The 20,408-nt window shown below is 37.1% G+C and overlaps 2 protein-coding genes across 3 annotated transcripts; one reads left to right on the top strand and one right to left on the bottom strand.

Annotated features, from left to right (window-relative positions):
• Positions 1-244: 244 nt before the first annotated feature.
• On the top strand, positions 245-3,452 carry LOC104884497 (pentatricopeptide repeat-containing protein At4g19890). Its single transcript, XM_010669156.4, has one exon. The coding sequence runs from the start codon at positions 734-736 to the stop codon at positions 2,834-2,836; it is 2,103 nt and encodes a 700-aa protein (XP_010667458.1). The 5' UTR covers positions 245-733; the 3' UTR covers positions 2,837-3,452.
• Positions 3,453-4,282: 830 nt separating this feature from the next.
• On the bottom strand, positions 4,283-19,131 carry LOC104884496 (RNA-binding KH domain-containing protein RCF3). Of its 2 annotated transcripts, XR_007275753.2 has the most exons (9): positions 18,820-19,131; positions 16,946-17,681; positions 14,459-14,917; positions 14,063-14,314; positions 13,437-13,772; positions 13,205-13,281; positions 12,996-13,107; positions 5,815-5,937; positions 4,766-4,900 (listed from the first exon to the last, which is right to left on the bottom strand). XR_007275753.2 is itself a non-coding variant. In XM_010669155.4 (8 exons), exons 2-8 carry the CDS (start codon positions 17,648-17,650, stop codon positions 4,757-4,759), a joined length of 2,085 nt encoding a protein of 694 aa, XP_010667457.1. In that variant the 5' UTR covers positions 17,651-17,681; positions 18,820-19,130; the 3' UTR covers positions 4,283-4,756. The 2 variants fall into 2 exon arrangements, 1 of the variants encoding a protein (XP_010667457.1); XM_010669155.4 differs by lacking the exon at positions 5,815-5,937 and having other exon boundaries at positions 4,283-4,900; positions 18,820-19,130.
• Positions 19,132-20,408: the final 1,277 nt, after the last annotated feature.

Here is a 20,408-nt window from a genome sequence, read left to right as displayed (position 1 = left end):
GAAACTCAATTGGTTAGTTGTCACTCGTCGCAACTCCATCAGCACCGCCATCTCTTTCTCTCTATCTGTCTCCTCTCTCTCTCTCTCTCTCTCTCTCTCTCTCTCTCTCTCTCTCTCTCTCTCTCTCTCTCTCTCTCTCTCTCTCTCTCTCCATCTCCCCATCTTCACCTACAACGCCATCAGCGAAGACCAACAACTCAGCGAGGCGATTTCAATTGATGCGATTTCGTTTCGTTTTCCTGCCATCAATTACTTGTTTCATTTCATTTTTAGTTTTGTTGCCATTTCAAATCCTTTTTTCATTTTTTTAAGGTTTGGAATGATAGTTAGATGCGATTTCAATTCTTTTTTCGTTTTTTTAGGGTTTAGAATGATATTTTGGATGATTTTTTTAGGGTTTAGAATTAGAAACTAGATGTTATCATATCAAAGTACAATATTAATAAATGAAAATTTTCTTACCCGGGGCATTGCCCGGGCCTAATAACTAGTTAGTTCATAAAATCAGTGCTACAAAAGGTACTATTTCACAATTTTACCTAACTTATAAGTGCTACCTGGGTTCTGAGCTTGTTCTAGTGTAATTTCTTTAACACGATTACGCGACGTTTCTACTCTCACGTAGTCTCACTAAGACGTAAGACTACGAGAGTGAAATACATTCCATTTCCTCTGTTTACTGAGTGACAGAGACATGAAAGTTTGATTTAAATGCTCCCAACTCAAAGCTCTCATGCTTTCTCCCAGATTCAGATTCAATGGAGTATTCAGCAAAAATTGTGCATCATTTCTCTCTCCTCTCTCCACTTTGCCAGTGTCTCTCCAAACCCACCCCATTTCTCCACCATCATTCTCAACATCACCCCAATCTCTTGTCAAAAAAGTATGTTTACAAGTGCTCCAATTATACCATCAACACACCCACCTCAGATTTTCACCTCCAAAGCTAAAACTTGACATTGAAGAAGAATCTCTCTCCAATGATCAAGTTATTACCATCGTTGCTTCGCTCGCCGAGGAGGCGGGTTCAATGGTGGCCTTAAGTTTCTTTGATTGGGCAATTGGGTTCTCTAAATTTCGCTATTTTATGCGTTTTTACATTGTTGCTGCATCTTGTTTGATTAGCAATGGGAATTTGGAGAGAGCCCATGAATTGATGGTCCAAATGGTGACGAATTTTGCTGAGATTGGAAGGTTTAAGGAGGCTGTTAGTATGGTTATTGAGATGCATAATCAGGGTTTGAGTCCAAGTACTCGTACTATGAATTGCATTATCAAGATTGCGTGTGAATTGGGTTCGGTTGAGTATGCAGAGTATGTGTTCGATGAAATGTCTAAGAGAGGTGTATGTCCAGATTCTTGTAGCTTTGTGAACCTGGTTGTGGGTTATTGTAGACTGAGGAAGATTTCCGAGGTGGATAAGTGGTTGGGTAGAATGATTGAACGAAATTTCGTTGTTGATAATGCGACGTGTACTTTGGTGATGAGTGCATTTTGCAATGTAGGAAATGTGAACAGGGCATTATGGTTCTTTCATAAGATGATGGAGATGGGATTTACTCCGAATCTTATTAATTTCACGTGTTTGGTTGATGGGTTATCAAAGAGGGGTAACATTAAGCAAGCATTTGAAATGTTGGAGGAAATGGTTAGGAGAGGTTGGAAGCCGAATGTGTATACACATACAACCTTGATAGATGGGCTCTGCAAGAAGGGATGGACAGAAAAGGCATTTAGGCTATTCCTTAAGCTTGTTCGGAGTGATAGTTATAAGCCGAATGTGTGCACTTACACTGCTATGATCAATGGGTACTGCAAGGAGGGTAAGTTGAATCGGGCAGAAATGTTACTTGGCCGAATGAAAGAACAAGAATTGGTACCGAATGTTGACACCTATACTACCCTCATTGATGGGTACTGTAAAGCAGGAAATTTTGAAAGAGCATATAGTTTGACGGATATAATGATGAAAGAAGGGCTTACTCCTAATATTTATACCTACAATGCCATTATCAATGGTCTATGTAAGAAGGGAAGGTCAGAGGAGGCTTATGAACTGCTTGACGAGGGTTTTGAACTAGGACTACAGGCGGATAGAGTCACTTACACTATTCTAATGTCTGCTTCATCAAAGAGCAATGATAGTAATGAAGTCTTGGCATGGCTTTGTAAGATGAGTAAAGCCGGCTTTGCACCTGATATATACATATGTAACATCTTAATTGCCTTTTTTTCTAGGCAGAAAAGGATAGCTGATAGTGAGTGGTGGTTCAAAGAAGCTATCAAGCTTGGCCTTGTTCCAACCAAGGAAACCTACACTTCTATGATATGTGGATATTGCAGTGTGGGTAATGTCAACTCAGCCATCAAGTATTTTCATCAAATGAATGACCATCATTGTCTACCAGACAGTTTTACTTATGGCGCGTTAATAAGTGGACTATGCAAGGAAAGCAAACTTGAAGAGGCTAGCAAACTGTATGATGCAATGATTGAAAAAGGGTTCTCACCTTGTGAGGTGACTCGACTAACTCTATGCTACGAGTATTGCCAGAATAATGACATTAGCCACGCTAATAACATCTTGGAACGGCTGGAGAAGAAGCTGTGGATCAGGACAGTAAAAACGTTGATCAGAAAACTTTGTAGTGAAGGGAAAGTAGATATGGCAGCAATGTTTTTCAGGAAGCTGTTGGATAAGCAGCAAAATATTGATCGTGTCACAGTAGCAGCTTTCATGACTGCATGTTATGCCACCAACAACTATGAACTTGTTTCCGCTTTCTCTGAGAGGCTTTTATTGAAAGAAACTACAAAGGATCAAAATGCAACTTAAATTGGATCAATTTAGGATATTACGACTTTGACGGCTGTCGAGTTAGCTGCATCAGATTTATTTCTGAGAAGCTTTTATTGAAAGAAACTCTTAATGATCTTCAAGCAACTAGAATTGCACAATTTTTGGAGTTCCGTTGTCGGATTCAGATGCTTTCAACACATCAGTGTTTATGCAAAAGACTGAGGTCATATGTTTTGCTTGTAACTGCTGACATTTGATTCAAGGGCCAAAACAATCTGATGGTTTGAGAATTGACAGAGATTAGAAGTCATTGAGGAGAAGTTTCCCGATAGAGTGCAACCATGGAAGGGAATGATCCACTCCATATTTTTGGCCTAATGATCATAAATGGAAAATTATAGAAATTTGTTTCCAGATTCTTTGGGGTGGCAAAACCCTTCATAACTAAGAACATGAAAGAAGTTCAAGATTGGCTGCTTAATATGTTTGTGCTTTGGTACTCATGATATGTAGCCATTACTCCAATAGATAAACTTCTTGTAACACCATGTACTACTTCCTAAGGACTGTGATACATATATGTTCGTATACTGCTGAGAATGTCAATGGATTCATAAATCTCAAATTCAGATTGAATTATTTTTTCTTCGAATCGAATTAAACTTGAGACTAATCATTATCATTATGATCATAAATTACAGTTTTAAAAACAATTATTCATTGATTTTTAGTAATACATACATAATTACTTATTGGAGTCTAATTTTAATACATCGGTAAATGAGGTAGTAGACTAGCAGTACTAATCGGATTAGGGTTGGATTCAGGGGATCGCACACAAGTTTCTCCCCTATAAGATTCATATTGGATTTTATTCTTTCATTTTCAAATCTATTATGTGGATCGAATCAAAATCAGATTAGATTCAATTTCATTTGTCTTCATTCAGTCCTTCAAACTTTCACTGGGTAATGATAATGTAATTTTGTAAAGAATATTTCATGTGTTTTTATTAATTAAACTTCCATACTAGTCCTGTCATGTTTTAAGTTAAGCCAACCTGGTGTCATCTTTTACATATACCAAACATGATTTTGTACATAGGATAATCCAGAAAGACAAGTATCCCTTGTGGACGAAATTAGCAAGCCATGATCAATAACAGTAATAGTATTTAATTACTTCCTGCGTTTCATAATACTTGCTACACTTTCCATAATGGGAAGTTTCACATTACTTGTTGCACTTTCTTTTTGGGCATTAAACTCTCTATTTCTCTCCTCTCACACGAATCCATTTTCTTTTTACTCTCTACCTCTTTCTTCTCCAAAAATTGCCTCAGAGTCCGTGAATTAAGAAATGTAGCAAGTAATATGAAACGGAGGAAGTATATATTTACATTTGGTAACTGTTTATGATCACGCATGTCTACCCCCAAAATCTATGTCAAATCTTCATTATAACGCAATACTACTGTAGAGATGATAACGAAATAGAAGTTCTAGTTTTAATTTTTCCGTAATGGTGGAGATTTGGTTTGCATTACAAAATTACACATAAATTTTCTAACACGACTACCTTACCAATAAAGGAATTAGTACAAACCTTAACCTGCTTACATGAACAATCAATCACAACCTAAGAATAAATGTTTTTCCAAGTTGAACAATGGCATTGCTAAGACACGAAGTTCTTATTGTTGTCGGATATTCTGACGCATAAGAAAATGATGGAAGGCCGATCATAGAAGACAGCATATCCTTGTTGAATGTTGAAGACGCGATCATGTATTCATGTGAGCTCATTAACTTGATACTAACTTCATTTCATGAACATGCTAGAAGAACATACAAAGCGGGAAGGGTGTCCAAAGTTTAGTTACATATTAAAGACAACAAAAATGACTACTCCCTAGATAAGGACTGAAAAAAAGCAGCCATGAGCTTCTTCAAATCGTCAAGAAGATTCCTTGTCAAGCATAACAAATGCTTGAATAAGACTCTGAGCAGCATGAGTCTGCTCGGGAGTTCCAGAAATGATGATGAGAGTTTCAGGTGCACCTGGTTTGGGATCAGTGATGGTAATTTTTGCATCCGATATCTGCACAAGACATGATCATCAGCTTTAATCAGCCATTGTCGGGCTAACAAAGATCATAATGAAGTACTACCACCATGATAAATAACTCACTTAACTGATAGCAGTTAAGAAAAATACAAGCAGAAAAGCATACCCTATGGCTATCATCTAAAACGAACAATACTGCCTCTTTCACTCCATTGTCACCACTCACCACCGTTGGTATTTGCTCTCATCTTTCCTCATGCTCTGTTAGAACTGCAGATGGTTCCTTTCCCTTATATTCCCCTCCCTTTAATCTTGTATTCCCTCTGTTCCATATTATATTGCTACTTCCGGTTGTTACAAAATAAATGTGACTTCTTTATTAGCATATGAGTTCTCACTATCTCTCTCCTCATCCAAAAGCACAGGCGCTCTTGTCTGTCTATTTCGCTGCTCTTCTTTAATAAATGTGCTCAAATCAAGTGTAACCATTTTTTCTGTGAGGGAGGGAGTGTAACTAATATAAGCAGACCCTAACGTTAACTATTAACAAGATATTATTGGAAGAACCAACTGCAGCGCGTCTAGGGGATTCGGTTGTGCTTACAAAACACAGCTGACATATAGGAAGGTCGACAGGTCCACTAAGCTTCTAACATGTAAGCTTCTTCTCACCATCATCAAAGAAACTGATAATTCCCATGATCAGCATCTAAGAATCCCCTTTACTTTGGATCTTTTTCCCTAACCTAGAAAGACAAGGTGGAACTATGAAGGCAAATGCAGCTATCTTCAGAAAATTGGTATAGACAACGGTAGAATAGTAGAGAACGACAGAAAAACAAAAAAGAAATCCATTAACACTCGCGTTGCCCAGGTTTTTTGACAAGTGAGGCAGCAAATTCTTGACAGGCATAGAGAAAAGTGAGTCAACTGTAATGCAACTGTACCTAAATCAGCACCATAGAGAGAATGGAGCAACTCTGTTGCATTCATAAGCTGCAGGTTCCTCCCAGACAGAAGCAATGGACAAATGAGGACGTCAAGAGTCGTCAAAAGAAAGCAATAAGAAGCTGCAGCTTCCTCCCAGACAAAAGCAACGGAAGAATGAGACATAAAGAGGAGTCAAAAGAAAGCAAACTGTTGCTCTCAACATAACAGTTTACGGAATGGATAGCCATAAAGAAATGAGTTTGTCAGCAAAGTCTTTCAGTCAACTATATGGAAGCTAGAATTGATGTCCTATAGACCATTGATCATCTATCCAGATGATGTATAAGGACTTTTAGATGATAGTTGTTGCTCATGCGTCGTGAGCTTTGTAGAAGTGTTTAGTTGATTGGAGAGTTGGACTTTGCACAAGGAGCTATTTTTCTCATTGAGAGAAATAAACAAAAATATATAATTATGTTGATTTCTAACAATTTATTCTAGTTCCCCCCTGCTACACCTTAAACCATAAACAGCATACCCCTCACACTTGAACCGAGGAATTAACAGTGATGAGAAGACTACTTTGTTTTTTCACACCCACAGATCCAAAACTCACAATAAAGAGCTTGTCCTTTTTACCTTAAAAACTAGTTCTTGTCCTAGGTGATACACCCCAGATTATTTACCAATATGCATTTAAAGTCTTAAATCAAAAACTTAGAGAAGTTAAAAAAAAAATTGTAGCTATTACTTGTGCTCACGCTATATGATCATCTAGTTCCTTTTAAATTTCATACATAGTAAATTATAATATGAATATTTAATCAATATAACCCTCGACTTCAAGAGAGTACATATATATAATAAATAATTACTTACGAAGAGTATAATACAATCTTGATCTGAAATTTAGGTTAATGTGTATGAACATAACCGATGCACTTCAATGGTGTAGTAGTGTTTACTACGGAGGTTATAAAAATTTGAAGAGCTTTTTTTTTAATATAAGAGTACTGGAGGTAGAAGACACTATTATTAGCATTAGCTTAATGAGTATTAATACATAAATTTATATTTAATTGTTACAAAATAGAAATAGTATCTTGTCTTTAAATGATTTTTTTCCCCATAAAGAACAACATGAGATAGTAGATTAGTTGGTTAGTCATTAGTATCTCAAATGAGAGGTCACGGGTTCGAGTATTAAAACACAAGTTTTTATTGTTTAATATGTCTCATTTGATTGTGTGGGGAGAGTACATGTGGCAACATGACATGCTTTTGCTTTGTGTGGGGAGAAGTATATGTATATATATAGATAGTTTCGGGAAAATAATCTCATACCTCCTCCGTTTCTTTTTAGTTGACATGTTTTGATTTTGGCTCTATTTCAACTAGTTTTAGTGATTTATACGCAAGAAAAATAGTCATGTTAGATCTTCTTAGATTTGTCTCCATATATATTTGTAAAATTATCAATTTTTTATTATATTTGCTTAATTGATAATTAAAGGTAATAATGATAAAATTATGCATTGACAAGCATGACTAGAGAAACAGGTCAATTAAAAAGAAAGAGATGAAGGAAGTATATTGAAAAGGAATCACAAGTTCATTTCACAACTAAAATAAGGTACAGGTACGGGCATTTCAATTTTCAAGTGGAAAAGGATGAAGCCAGAGTCCTCAGCAGACATGATTCTATCATGCATAATTCATGATAACTCATATTCCTTACATATCCATTATAAAAACAAATCTAAGCAGGACATCAGTGGAATTAATTGGAATAATTCTAAAGCCAAATCCGCCTACTCAGTGCAAGCGAACTCAGTCGCTCAGTATCCATTATCGGTCTAGGGAGGGTTGTGGTAGGTGACAAACAGCATAAAAAGTTTTCACATCCATGAACATGAGAAAATACGATATTTCGCAAGAGTGATCCATACTCGAAAAACGAACTTCACTTCTGAGATCCATGTGTTGTGGTAAGTATGCAAGAGTTGTTACGTCGCCTCCGCAAAGCAGCACAAAAACACCGTCGCCCAAGTAAAGTCTCAAATGAGCATGGGCTTCTATGTTGCATACAAAATCTTAAAACATAGTCTCTTGGTAGACGTAATTAAGAAAAAATTGTTAACATTAGTGTCTTCAAGATATCAAGTGGGTAGGAGGAGGAGTTATAATTATCAATTCTCGTGGATATAGGTTGTAATATTCGTGACGTGTAAGTGTAAAAGTAAAATTGGTATTAGTGTAGATTATATGTTGATAAACAATTTAGTTGAGGTATATAAAATATGGGGTAACGTTCTCAAGGTAAAGATTTTACGTAATGGAGTGAAGGTGTGTATCGTCCCTCGTCGGTTTTTAAAGTTTTAGGTAAGGTAGTTCAAGTGATCCTCACATAGAGAAGCTATTTAGTGGTGGACATATAAATGGGCATATGGGGCAAGTCAATATGCCTTTGAAATGTTCATGTAGGTTTAGAATATGGAAGAAAGAATGAAGGAGGATAAACAATTCTAGATTTTGCGCTAACACATGATTTAAGGAGTGTAATACACATCCTGTAACTTCTCGAAGTGGAGCTAATGAAACACAAAGAAACTTCTTTTTAACAAAAGGATTATGAACATGCATAATTGCAATAACGGTAAGGTTATCAAGAGAGAGTGCGGCTATTTGACATGGACTTTTAGTGCTGCATGTTCGCATACACATTAAGTTTAAAATCGTATGAAAGTCTAGGCAAGCCAAAAGAAAGATGGTGGCATATAAAAGAATGTAATGTAAAAGTATTTGCCGACAAAGCAGTTAAAGAAACCACTTAGGCCTTATAGGACGGCCCTGACTAGACATAGGTAAAGAAAAAAAATTGCTTTTACCAACAAAGTAGTTAAAGAATTAAACCGAAAAGTACTGATGAACACAAGAAGGTTGAATGAGGACGCAACAACAACGGTTGAAAAGAAAAGAGAATGCTACTAGCATTAGGATAATATGGATACAAAAAAAATATGGCAAAATATAAGGATATCATGGTAAGGTCAAGGCCAATGAAAATGTTCGACCAGCAAAATCAAAGGTATACCAAAAGGCTATGTAACCTCAAGGGTACGAGTACTGAATACAGTACACAGTACAGAGGATATGGGGACGCCGTCCTGAAATTGACAGGGTACGGGACACGGCGTTTATATAAATATTCTTAAAAAAAATGAATCCAATAAGTTTTAACTTAGGTTTTTTTCAAAACAATAATTTGTTGTAGTTAATGAAACACTTGTATCAATAAGCTTACATGATCTGAAAATTCCAAAATATAGAGTTGAAAAGTCAAAACGGTTAACAAATAGAAAAAGTACAAGGTATCATACGTCTGCTCCACTCTTTTCTAATTCTCTCTTCCCTACAGTGGCCGGAGAATGACCGGCAAGTTAAACTATGGCAATCGAAAACAAAATTCAAACCTATGCACCGGATTTAACCTCCCGAGCAAAAGCCCTAATATCTCTATCACATAATTCGTATATTTGACCTCCAATTAACAAATATAGGGTTTGCTATTCAAGGCCTAGATCTCAAAATTCGATGGTCGGGAGCATATTAAGTAAGTAGTCTCCTCTCCCTGCCTCCACTGACTTCTTTCTTCCTAGATCTAGTCGTATCCAAGTGCAAATTATCGTATCCGACCCGTATTGGGACGTTGAAATGTAGTTTCGGAGTATCATAGCTAAGAGGTATACGATGAATTTCACTCACTGGAGAGATCGTGAAAATAATATCTATTAAATAGCTAGAAGAAGATAGGTGTTCGCCAAGGATCTCCTCATGGTGAAGTATGTGAAAAAATGAAAAACAAATAAACTTTTAAACAATATAGTGAACTCAGGGATAAATGGAGAGAATACTATAATGAGTTGTTTAACTAAAGCAAAATGGGTGTTAGAGGAGACATCTCTGACTCTAGTGCTTAGTTTTAAAAAGCGTGCCTAGGCGCAAGGCGAGCACAGGCGTTGACGCTTGGAACAACCCAGGCGAGGCAAGCAACGATAGGCGCACGGAGGCACGCGCTTTTTGCGCCTTTTCAAGAGGCGTGAGGAGCAGGATGTGTGCGCCTTTGGGGATAAGGCGCTCGTGGAGGCCACCTCCTCATTTTAAAAAAAAATACACGTTTGTAGGTTTTCAAACACAAAACTCTAGAAATAACATCTACCTGTGCCTTTCCTCTGTGGAAACTGGAAACCCTATAACATGCATCTGCAGCGCCAGCTGCTTCTCGCCGGCGGTCGTCTGTTTGGTGGTCGGCGGTTGTTTTTAGGTCATCTCGTCACCTCGCCGGTGGTTGGCTGTCGTCGGTAAGTTATCTTCTTCTTTCTCCCTTCTTCTTTCATTCGGACTTCTTCTTTCTCTTTTCTTGATTTGATTTCTTCTTCTCCCTTTTTGTTTCTTCTGTCCTTCTCTTCTGTCTTTCTTTTTCTTTATTTCGTCCCTTTTTCTTTTTTTCTTTTTTTTTTAGGAAAGTCTCTTTTTCTTTCTTAATTTCGTCTCTTCTGTCTTTTTCTTTTCCTTTTTTTTCAACCTCTTTCTTCTCTCTCACTTTATTATTGCAGAGGCAGTGAACCAGTGGCTGTATCAGGCTCTGTGCCCCCATTAGTCTGTTATATATTGTTCCTACATTAATTAGTTTTTGGAATATCATATGCATTGTAGCTCTTTTTTCTAGGAATCATTTGAATTGTACCTTGTTGATTGAGAATCTTAAACAATTTATTGGTGCAATATTTTAATGATAAATACATTTTCTTATATCCTTTTATGGGTCTTCAATATAATATTAATGTTGTTTTAACTATTACGATGTTTTCTTTTTTTTATTTTTAAGTTTATTGACACCAGGATGTGCCTTGCCTACGAGATGTGTGCGCCTTGCGCCTTGGTTCGCTTCGCGCCTTGCGCCTTTTAAAACTAAGCTCTAGAGAGGAAATGGAAGGCAATCGAGATTATATAAAAAATTCAAATTGTAGAGGTAAGGTAAATTCCCATTAAGCTTTCGAGATGCCTAGATGGTATTGATTGATTAACGGACTAATTTAACAAGATTTGGAGGACAAACAATACAGCTCATGGTTATATAAAATGCACATTGGTACCAAATTACAACAACAATGAAGATACTTAAGCCAACTTATGGAAAAAAAGGACTTAGTAAAGGATATGTATCGAGACGTGAAACAATGCACCCATAAAATGTGACTACATCAAGGAATTACGTTAAGCCATTTCCTCATTGCAGCGCTAATAAATGAAATAATATACTTCCTTCGTTCTGAAATAAGTGAAACACTTCTCTCAAAAAGCTCTCTCACAAAAGAGAGAAGTGTTTCACTGTTTCAGAACGGAAGAAGTATGTCATTATCAGATGCTATAGTATTGGTGGACGAGAGTGTCACGAGATTAGAGATGGAGTTGAAGCTAAATTGAAGCAATGGAGGTAGACATTAAAATCTCGATGGTTGAAGAAAAAGCATGAGAGAAGAATGATAGTTTGACAGAGTGAGACGATAAAGGGAGAGAAACTAAAAAGAAGAGAATAGTGTAAAGAGAGCGCATGACATAGAAAACGAAGAAAGAGAAAGAATCAGTACTCCCTCCGTCCCACATTACTCGTTACACTTTTCATTTTTGTCCACCTACCCCATTCTTCAAACTTCTATTTTTTGGACATGACCACTGTAATTTTAATCGTTCTACATTTCAAGTATGTCCCACCACTCTCTCTCCTCGACAAAGTAAAATAGTACAGCAACTCCTATCACATCTACCTTTGCAATAAAATAACAATTGCTAACCAAACAACAATTTATCTAAAACAATGTGTCGTGATGTGTGTACAAAGTAATGTAGGATATAGAGAGAGTTATGTAGGATATAGAGAGTAACTGACTTAAAAATACCAACTGCAACAGCTACAGAAATCTATAGTGTCAATTGCAACCGAGATGGCATCAAAGCAATAGCTGTCAAGTGCATCGCACTCGCATATTTGGCGTTTCTTTGAAACTGGGGTTTTGATTTAGGGTTCAATTTGAAGATATCAAATGAAATCAAATGAGGGGTTGCTCAAATTAAAAGTTAGAGCCTTGGCAAGATTTATTTATGTATTCCTTTACTTCCAACATTTCAACTGTAATCAACCAATTTCGCATGTCTATAACCGTAAGGGAGCTATGCCTCACGCCTTCCAGGAGGTGATCAAGGGTGCGCATATCTCAAGGCCTATTATAGGTCATTATGCCAAACAAATGAAATGCGGTTTTGGCCAAGAATTCTCTACCTGTCGCCTAGCTAAACGTTGGGCACGCATATTATACTAAGGTACTTCGTGTCAATTTTGCATTAGGATTGGACCAAGACATGACTAATAGGAGCGAGCAACTAGGATTTTGTGCAGCCATAGTGTACCTCTAAAGATTGACAAAAAAAATTATAGGAAGACCGACGGAATTATATGGGTTTAAGAGCATTTAGAAAAGATCATAATAAAAAGACTGGGTAGCATAAAGACATATGTTGAGATGGATGTGTAGGAACACCTTAAAATATAGGATCCGGGACAGATATTTCAAAAGGAGGTCAGAGTTAATGATATTGAGGACAACATAAGAAAGAATAAGTTCGAGAGTTCTGAGATGTCGTCTAGATGATGTAGCGGTAAAGGTAGTGGAGAGTTTGGATCATGAAGATTTTAGAAAGTCAGGTGGATAGATTGCATCAAAAATAATATGAAGAAAATGGGATTGCGAGTGAACACAGCAATTGACAGAATTAAGTGGAGGCAGAAAACCAATAAGAAAGACCACCGGAGATATAATCTTAACTCAAGCAATAGATCCCACCCTATTGGATAAAGGCTTTACATTGTTGTTGCAAAAGTGCATTTTACATTATTTAGCTAAAAAGAATTCGTTCACTTTTCATACTTCAACGAATGTAAACCTCAAATGTGTCCCACTATCGATGTTAAATATATGCAATAAATGAGGATATTCAAAATCAATTACTTGTTTGCTTGGTTTGCTTGCAAATGTCCAAATTGACAACTTGGATCAAAATCCAAGTATAACTCCTATGTCAACTCAAGTATCATAATTCACATTACAGCATCAAATGAAAATGGAACATGATGACATACCTGTCGCATTTGTCGTAAGCATCCACCATCCTCTCCATATATTGAAGGTACAAGAGAGCTGGGAACTACTACTTCCACGGTCGTATTGGTGATTACAGGATGCTGGCTCCCCCTGTACATAACAAGAGATAGACATAGCAAATTCATTAGCAAATCATTTCAAGACACACAGCACCTTAGCAGCCATTGACAATCTGTAATAAAAATACCCTCCGAATCCAGACATCCGTCTCTGCGGGGGTCCACCATAATCCAACAAACCCATAGGACCACCTTCGATTAAATTCTACAATCCAGTTAAAGAGACCAGTTAATAACCAAATATCACAATAGCAATGAGATGTTTACCAAGAAGAATAGACGCTTATATCTACAGCATCTTAATCTATAAAAAAAACACCAAATCTAATAGAAAGGAAGGCTGAGAGTACATAGCAATACCTGCGGGTGCCAGGGTCTTTCAGAAACATTAGGCATCCCTTGCCTGTGAATATCATGCAGGAATGGTGGATGTTCATCATGAGGATGGAAACCACCATGCAATGGAGGAGCACCTATAGAATCAAAATTTCTAAATGAAGGGCCTAATTTAGGATACATTCCAGGAGGAGAGACTTCTCGTCTTCCCATAAATGAAGGAAAAGGGGGAGCTCGATCAGGGAATGCAAGATTTGGTGGGTGGTTAATGGAGGGATATGCATCACGGAAGAAATGATGTTGCAGCCTTGTGGTTATCTGCAAAAGTGCCTCCTGAACTACCTCCAGTTCTCCATTTATCTGGTCAAACAGTAGTCACATCAGGGAATGACAATGAATCGCATCTTAAACTATACAAAAGCGCATTCTTAATAGCTCATACAGGCAAATGCAACAAAACTCCACTGCATACCCTTGTAACATAAAAGATATGCCATTTTTCAAAACATGATGGACATAACAAAAAAGGACATATAGAGCAGCAGCTGTGCTAATGTAAACAATCCAAATTAGTGTCATACTTATCCTTGCAGTTCCCAAGAAACAGCCAAGTTTATATAAACACAAATATCTTCAACTAAGAAGAATACCTGAACTACTTCATTTTCAGATGCAACCTTAGGGATCTGATCTTTCCCCAAAATACGAATATAAGCCCCAGTAACCTTCCGCATCTCAGCAATAATAGAGCCACCTTTACCTAGAAGGCAGCCAATTTGATTGGAGGAAACAAGAAGCTTGGCTGTTACACCCTTCTCCTTGCTATCAGGTATAGCTTTGGCTATGCGACTTAGCACACGAAGGACCGCATCCTGTGCAGCAGAGATCCTATCATCTGGGTGCTGCATGAATTAGACAATGGAATTAGCCTCCTTATATAGATGTACAATGGCTTCTTTTTTAAGTGGATGTACATTGTCAAAGGCAATAACATTGATGTAGTTGCATTAAGCAGAAATTAGCTGAATGATATGCCAAATCATTACCGCTGGACCAGATACAACTATCATGCGTTCCTCTCCATCAGAATTGCCTTCAAGAACTTTGATCTCACATCCTGATTCATGCTGGAGAGTCTTGATAATTGCTCCTCCCTTTCCAATCACACCTCCTACCCTGTCATCAGGGCAAAGTAATCTAAAGGTGACAATGTCGGGAGCATCCATTCTACCAGGCATAAAATTTTCAGGGAACTTGGGGAACAATGGGGGACCACTTGAATGATAATCAGCACTGTCACGGAATCCACCACCAAAAGATGTCCCGTGAGAAGGCAAAGACCTAGGAGGATAGGATTCAGGCCTTGAAACATGATTGCTGTGTGAATGAGATGCGGGTCCAGATGTCTTAGAAGGAAATGAATCATGATCCTCAAGTTCATTTTCCAGAATCTGATCTGCAACAGTTCTGATTGCTTTCTTTACAGCATCAGCTACTCCGATGATCTGCAATTAGAATGTGCGAATAAGAGGCAAAATAAGTTAATATAATAATAGTATTAGACAAATTGAATTTTTCTACCATGCAGATTGGCAGGTTTGCCAGAGATATTCAGGAGGCTATATTGCAGGCATTTCATATTTCTAGGGGAGACTTGTTGTTCAGGTACCTTGGAGTGCCTCTTCCATCCAAGAAACTGTGTATTATTCAGTGTCAGCCTTTATTCAAGAAAGTGGTTGGCTGATTGCTAGATTTGATAGTTGGCTGCTAAGTTTCTTTCTTGTGCTGATAGGCTCCAGCTTAGCAAGTCTCTGTTATTTGGAGTTCAGACCTACTGGTGCCAAGTGAATCTGTTGCCTAAGAAGTTAAGAAGGTACTCAAAAGTAATTCAAGCTGCTTGTAAAAACTTCTTATGGTCTGGAAAGTCTGATACTACTAACAGCAATTTGGTAGCTTGGAAAAACTTTGTCTCCCTAAGATTGCAGGTGGGTTAATTTCTGAATATTGAGTTATGGTATAAAATTGCCATCTCCAAATTGGTATTGGAATCTAGCACAAAAGATTGACAAGGTTTGAATTAGATGGGTGCATATTTATTATGTCAAAAACAGAGACCTTGCTACTCTAGATGTTCCTAGTCAAGCATATTGGGTTGTAAGCATTTTGTGGATTGTGGTGTTAGCATGCTTCAGCTTCCTTATTTCTCCATTAGAAAGTTCTATAATGATCTTCGTGATAGTGCTCCTAGTGTGCAATGAAAGAAGATGCTAAGCAATAATCCTGCTTCACCTAAGCGTGTTTCTTTCTCCTGGTTAGCTTTTTTAGGTAGATTAAGTACCTGCAATAATCTACTCAAGATGAAAGAAGATGCTAAACAATAATCCTGCTCCACCTAAGTGTGTGACTTTCTCCTGGTTGGCTTTTTTAGGTAGATTAAGTACTTGCAATAATAACAAGATTGGTTATCCATGTGACCTTATGTGTTGCCTATGTGGATAGACAATGAATCTATTGTTTTTTGGTTGTGAGTTCTTTAATGGTGTTTCCAGTAGTATCCTTCAATGGCTTGGAATTGACAGGATTACAGGTGGCTGGCAGGATTTGCATATTACTCAGCATCTCCAGGCTAATTCTGGGATGCAGTACTTGAATAGGATGATTCTCTTTATCACCATCTATTTCTGTGGCAGGAAAAAAATTTAAACAAACTCAGAGAAGGATTGCTAAACTTGTGCCACAGATTCAGCTCTTGGTGTACACTAGGTGATAGAATACACATCTAGCTTCTGTTATTCCAGTGTTTGATGTTTTTAGTGGCCTGTTCACTTGTTTGATTTGGTGTGTTGGGTTGCTTGACCTGTTGGTCTTGTGCTTAGTTTGTATGTAGTTTGGACTACTTGCCTTTGGTAATAAAATTTTCTACTTATCAGGAAAAAAAAAAAAAAAGAGCAGCCAAGTCCAACATTTATATCAGTGACTCAAATGTTTGTCGTTTGTTTCTCATATTCATATTTTGGTTCCCACACGAGTCAAGGAAGGTAATAGAAGAAAATGGAGAGAAGCAAGAGCAGAGCAAAGAAATCTTTGATGATAAAAACAAAAATCCTTTCATTTCGTACTATAGTTCTCAAATAAATTGTGTTCATATATAAGCGTGGTATTCCATCTCTGATCAATGGAAAACTGAATAAGGAAAATTTGCACAGTAAATCTCATAATTATATGAATCAACAAGAGGAAGGGAGTTTTATCATTTCAGATTTCAGGCACAGCAAAAGGTTCAATCTTTCAGACCAACATTACATGTATGCTTAAAATTAAAGCACAACATACTAACACTAAGAAATACTAACAGGAGTAGTGCCAGAGGAAATGACAAAAACTAAACCAAAATATGATCAGGATGTTGACATATTGACAACAAATGAAGCAAATGCTGGAGCAAACTGGTCTGCTAAAATAAATGAGTTGACAGATGAAAGCACCCAGAATTGTGGAATGTCACAATTCAAGAGATAAAGATCATAAATCACCTGAACTACTTCGTCAGCAGAAGAGGCACATTGAGGTAGCTTGTCCCTGGGAAGAACACGAATCTGAGCCCCACTTTCAGCAGACATCTGCTTAATGACAGAGCCACCCCTCCCCAAAAGGCAACCCACTTGACCGGAAAGCACAAGGAACCTCAAAGTGACTGTATCAGATCCATTGCCATTTTCATTAGTTCCTTCTGTTTCCCTCTCCGCTTCAAAAAAAATTTCAAACACACGCAACAAAGCATTTTGCACAGACGAAGTTCCTTTCTTAGACAATAGATCTTCGGCAACTGTAGGAGTTTCTTTGTCTGCATCGTTTACATTGTCATCTTCGGAATTACCTAGCTCTTTGGCTGAGGTCGAGTCCTCATTGTCGTTCTTGTTATGCCGATCGCTGCTCTCAGCTTCCTTATCTGGGCCCATAATAAAGATTACCCTCTCATCACATCCAGGTACAGAGTCATCAATTCTGACCTTTGCACCAGTTTCTTGGCGTATCTGTGATATGATATTGCTCTCCTTTCCAGTCACACTTTCAATCCTAGAAGACGGGCAGAGCACACGGAAAACAGCACCAGCAGATGAGGTCTTCTTATGCTGTTTCGTTGACTTAAAACTTGCAGACCTTTGAAACTTTTTCCCGTTAGAGTCCTCATGGTTTCGACTATGTTGCCTCTTCGCAGGTGTTAAGAAAAGAGACATGATTAAATGAAAGGCCCAAAGTCACCGTAATCTGCAAGAGATGCAGCAAATATAAGGAAACAAAACCTGTGGCGATAAGTCTGGAACCAAACTATTAGGAAGCAACTCTCCCTTTGATTTTACAAATCTAAACTTAAATGAAATTTTCCCAACTAATTTGAATTCATTAGCCCTCAACTTAACTTATCTAAACTTATTAGATGTAATTGGGAATTGAATTTGGTAGGCTTCATGGCCCCTGTATTCACTTCTTTGAACTTGTAGGCCGTGAATTTAACTTGTCTAATCTTACTAGAACTTATTGCAGTTGTAAATTAAATGTAGACAACTCTTAATGGCCCTTAACGACTGAGCTTAACTTATATATGAGCTTATCATTAACCCTTGATTTAATAGTTAGTGGCTAATTTTTTGGAGTTAGATAATATTAGTTTTTTTTGGGATTGTAAACTTGTAAAATAGAGATATTTGGTGCGCCACTTAGTGGAACTTGTGGCGGATCAAGGAATTAAGAGATGATGGTACAAATAAATTAAAATCAAAAGGCACAAAGTATGATGCCAAAATACAAATCAATAATCCAAATTACAACAATTTTGAAGGGCAGATTTCAAGTAAAAAAAAATTACAAATGCATCCAATAAGTTTTCAACTTTTCATAACTTGAAACCAATTTATAACATCAGAGGACTTTTGTGCCTTCCCTCCACCATCCTTATAGAAGAATTCTGAACTTTTCTATTACATTTTCCAGTTTTGACATTTGAAATTAAACTCGTTATATGAGAACGAATGGGAACCATCCATTTCCACATACCTAATTGACCAATTGAGCATTCTAATTCCAATTACCACATACCTAATTGACTAGTTTTTCATCCAAATGACTACTTTCACAATGAATAATCCAATAATCTATAAACATTAACAATTATATACATAAAAACAACCCGAAAGACAACACGAAAATAGTTATATATAGCAAACTAACAAAGAAACCTAAAACAAATCACAACAGAGGCTTCAATTCTAAATCAGTGAGTTTGTTAATGCAACAACTTATCCTCCAAAATTAATTATGAATGGAGTAATTTGAGTTCTATAACATCAAACTATCGTAAAATCAAAAATATTAATTGAGAGTAAAAACAAAGAGGCAGAACAGCTACCTGTGTGCGTGCGGTGGTGGGAGTTGCGGCTTGCGATAGGATTTTAGGTCCGTGCGCGGGAGAAAGCAGCAAGATGCCGGCGACGAGATTTAGGGGTTTGGTTCAGCGCGAAGGGTGAAGGTGAGCTGCAACCTGCAAGCGACGGACTGACGGAGGAGTGAGAAGTGAGAACAAGGAACTGGGTACGGAAATAGACAAAGAGTTAAAGAGTCTAGACTCTAGAGAGGTGCGAGTGTGCGACAAACTGCAGTCTGCAGCCGTGCAAACTACTCACAATTGAGAATTGAGAGGAGATACAATGGGTTAGCCTTGGGCCTTGGCTCTTTCTATTACCTAGAGGTGGCAAGCAGGTTATATAGGTCGGGTCATAACGGGTTAGGTTATGCTCGGATCGGCTTCGTGTTTGAGTAACGTTCGGGTGCAGGTCCTGTAAATCTAATTATACTTAATATGCTCATAAACAGTGGCGGACCCAGAAATTCAGATTCGGGGATACGGACGTACAATGAAGACAAACGTAGGAGAAAAAAATTCCGCAAAAATAGTTTAATACATAAATCTTACCCCCGAAATATCTTAAATATGCATTGTCTTCCAATTTCATTCATTAACCATGATAAATGAAAAAGGTTCTTTCATCCTCTCTCTTTCTTTTTCTCTATCCCATCATGTTTTATCTCTCTTCAATTAGTTCCCAATACAAATATTAATTAATATATAAAATCCAATTACACTTATTTTTTATGGGATCCAATTACACTGATTAATTGTAATTAACTCTTTGAATTGTAACTTAGTAATAAGAAGCTTTTATCCATTAATTGTAATTAACTCTTTAAATTGTAACTTAGTAATGAGAAACTTTTATTACATAATAATTATAAATGACTAATTTATTACCCTTAACTAATTAAGATAATTGAAATCCATTATAATGAAGTTTTTTCTGAACAAATTAGAATAAAAAATAATTAAAATCAAAATTATTTAAAGAAGTGAATGAATTAGGAAGAGAAGAGAAAACTAAAAATGTAAATAAAGTATAGCAAAATGGGTGTGTACTTATAGTGAATGAAAAAATATGAATTTTGGTATTTTTTTTTACTTTTTCTGAATAACATTTTGTGAAATATTAACGTTATTGAAACTTTTATATTATACCCTTCAAATAAAAACTTTTATATTATATTAGGCTAGTAGATAGGCGACAAGTGTCAAGTGTAATAAATGTTGTCTGACGCGCGTCAACTAGCAAAGTAGCAATGTTTTGTTAGGTTTCTTGTTTCCCCGCGTACGCTATTAGTAGCACACTGGTACTGTAGTACAGCAGTACTATGTAGTTCGTATTTTTTATTTTTTAAAAAAGCTAATTTATTTTATTTTATTTTTGAGTTGGGGATACAGTTGTACCCCCATGTCCCAAGCTGGGTCCGCCACTGCTCATAAATAACTGAATTGAACATGAATTACATGGGCGGAAGCTCTAAAGTGGATGAGAATTACATCCAGCCATTGCTGATTTGTTGTCTCCTTCTTCTTCCGCGAACTAGTGTACCCAATTGATTTTGATTTTCTGAATTTCGGTGCCA

Source organism: Beta vulgaris, chromosome 1 (assembly GCF_026745355.1).
Source record: "Beta vulgaris subsp. vulgaris cultivar EL10 chromosome 1, EL10.2, whole genome shotgun sequence".
Taxonomy (NCBI): Eukaryota; Viridiplantae; Streptophyta; class Magnoliopsida; order Caryophyllales; family Amaranthaceae; genus Beta; species Beta vulgaris.
Note: the sequence above shows the minus strand (reverse complement) of the source record. Positions and strands in the feature narration are given on the sequence as shown.

Bases quoted from the DNA above. Each gene is read 5' to 3' on its own strand.
- LOC104884497 (XM_010669156.4), top strand. From the start codon at position 734: ATGCTTTCTCCCAGATTCAGATTCAATGGAGTATTCAGCAAAAATTGT.
- LOC104884496 (XM_010669155.4), bottom strand. From the start codon at position 17,650: ATGTCTCTTTTCTTAACACCTGCGAAGAGGCAACATAGTCGAAACCAT. The intron at 14,918-16,945 runs GTGATTTATGAT...TTCTAATTGCAG, and splicing joins CTGCTGACGAAGTAGTTCAG to ATCATCGGAGTAGCTGATGC. The intron at 13,108-13,204 runs GTATTTTTATTA...TGTTATGTACAG, and splicing joins CGGATGTCTGGATTCGGAGG to GGGGAGCCAGCATCCTGTAA.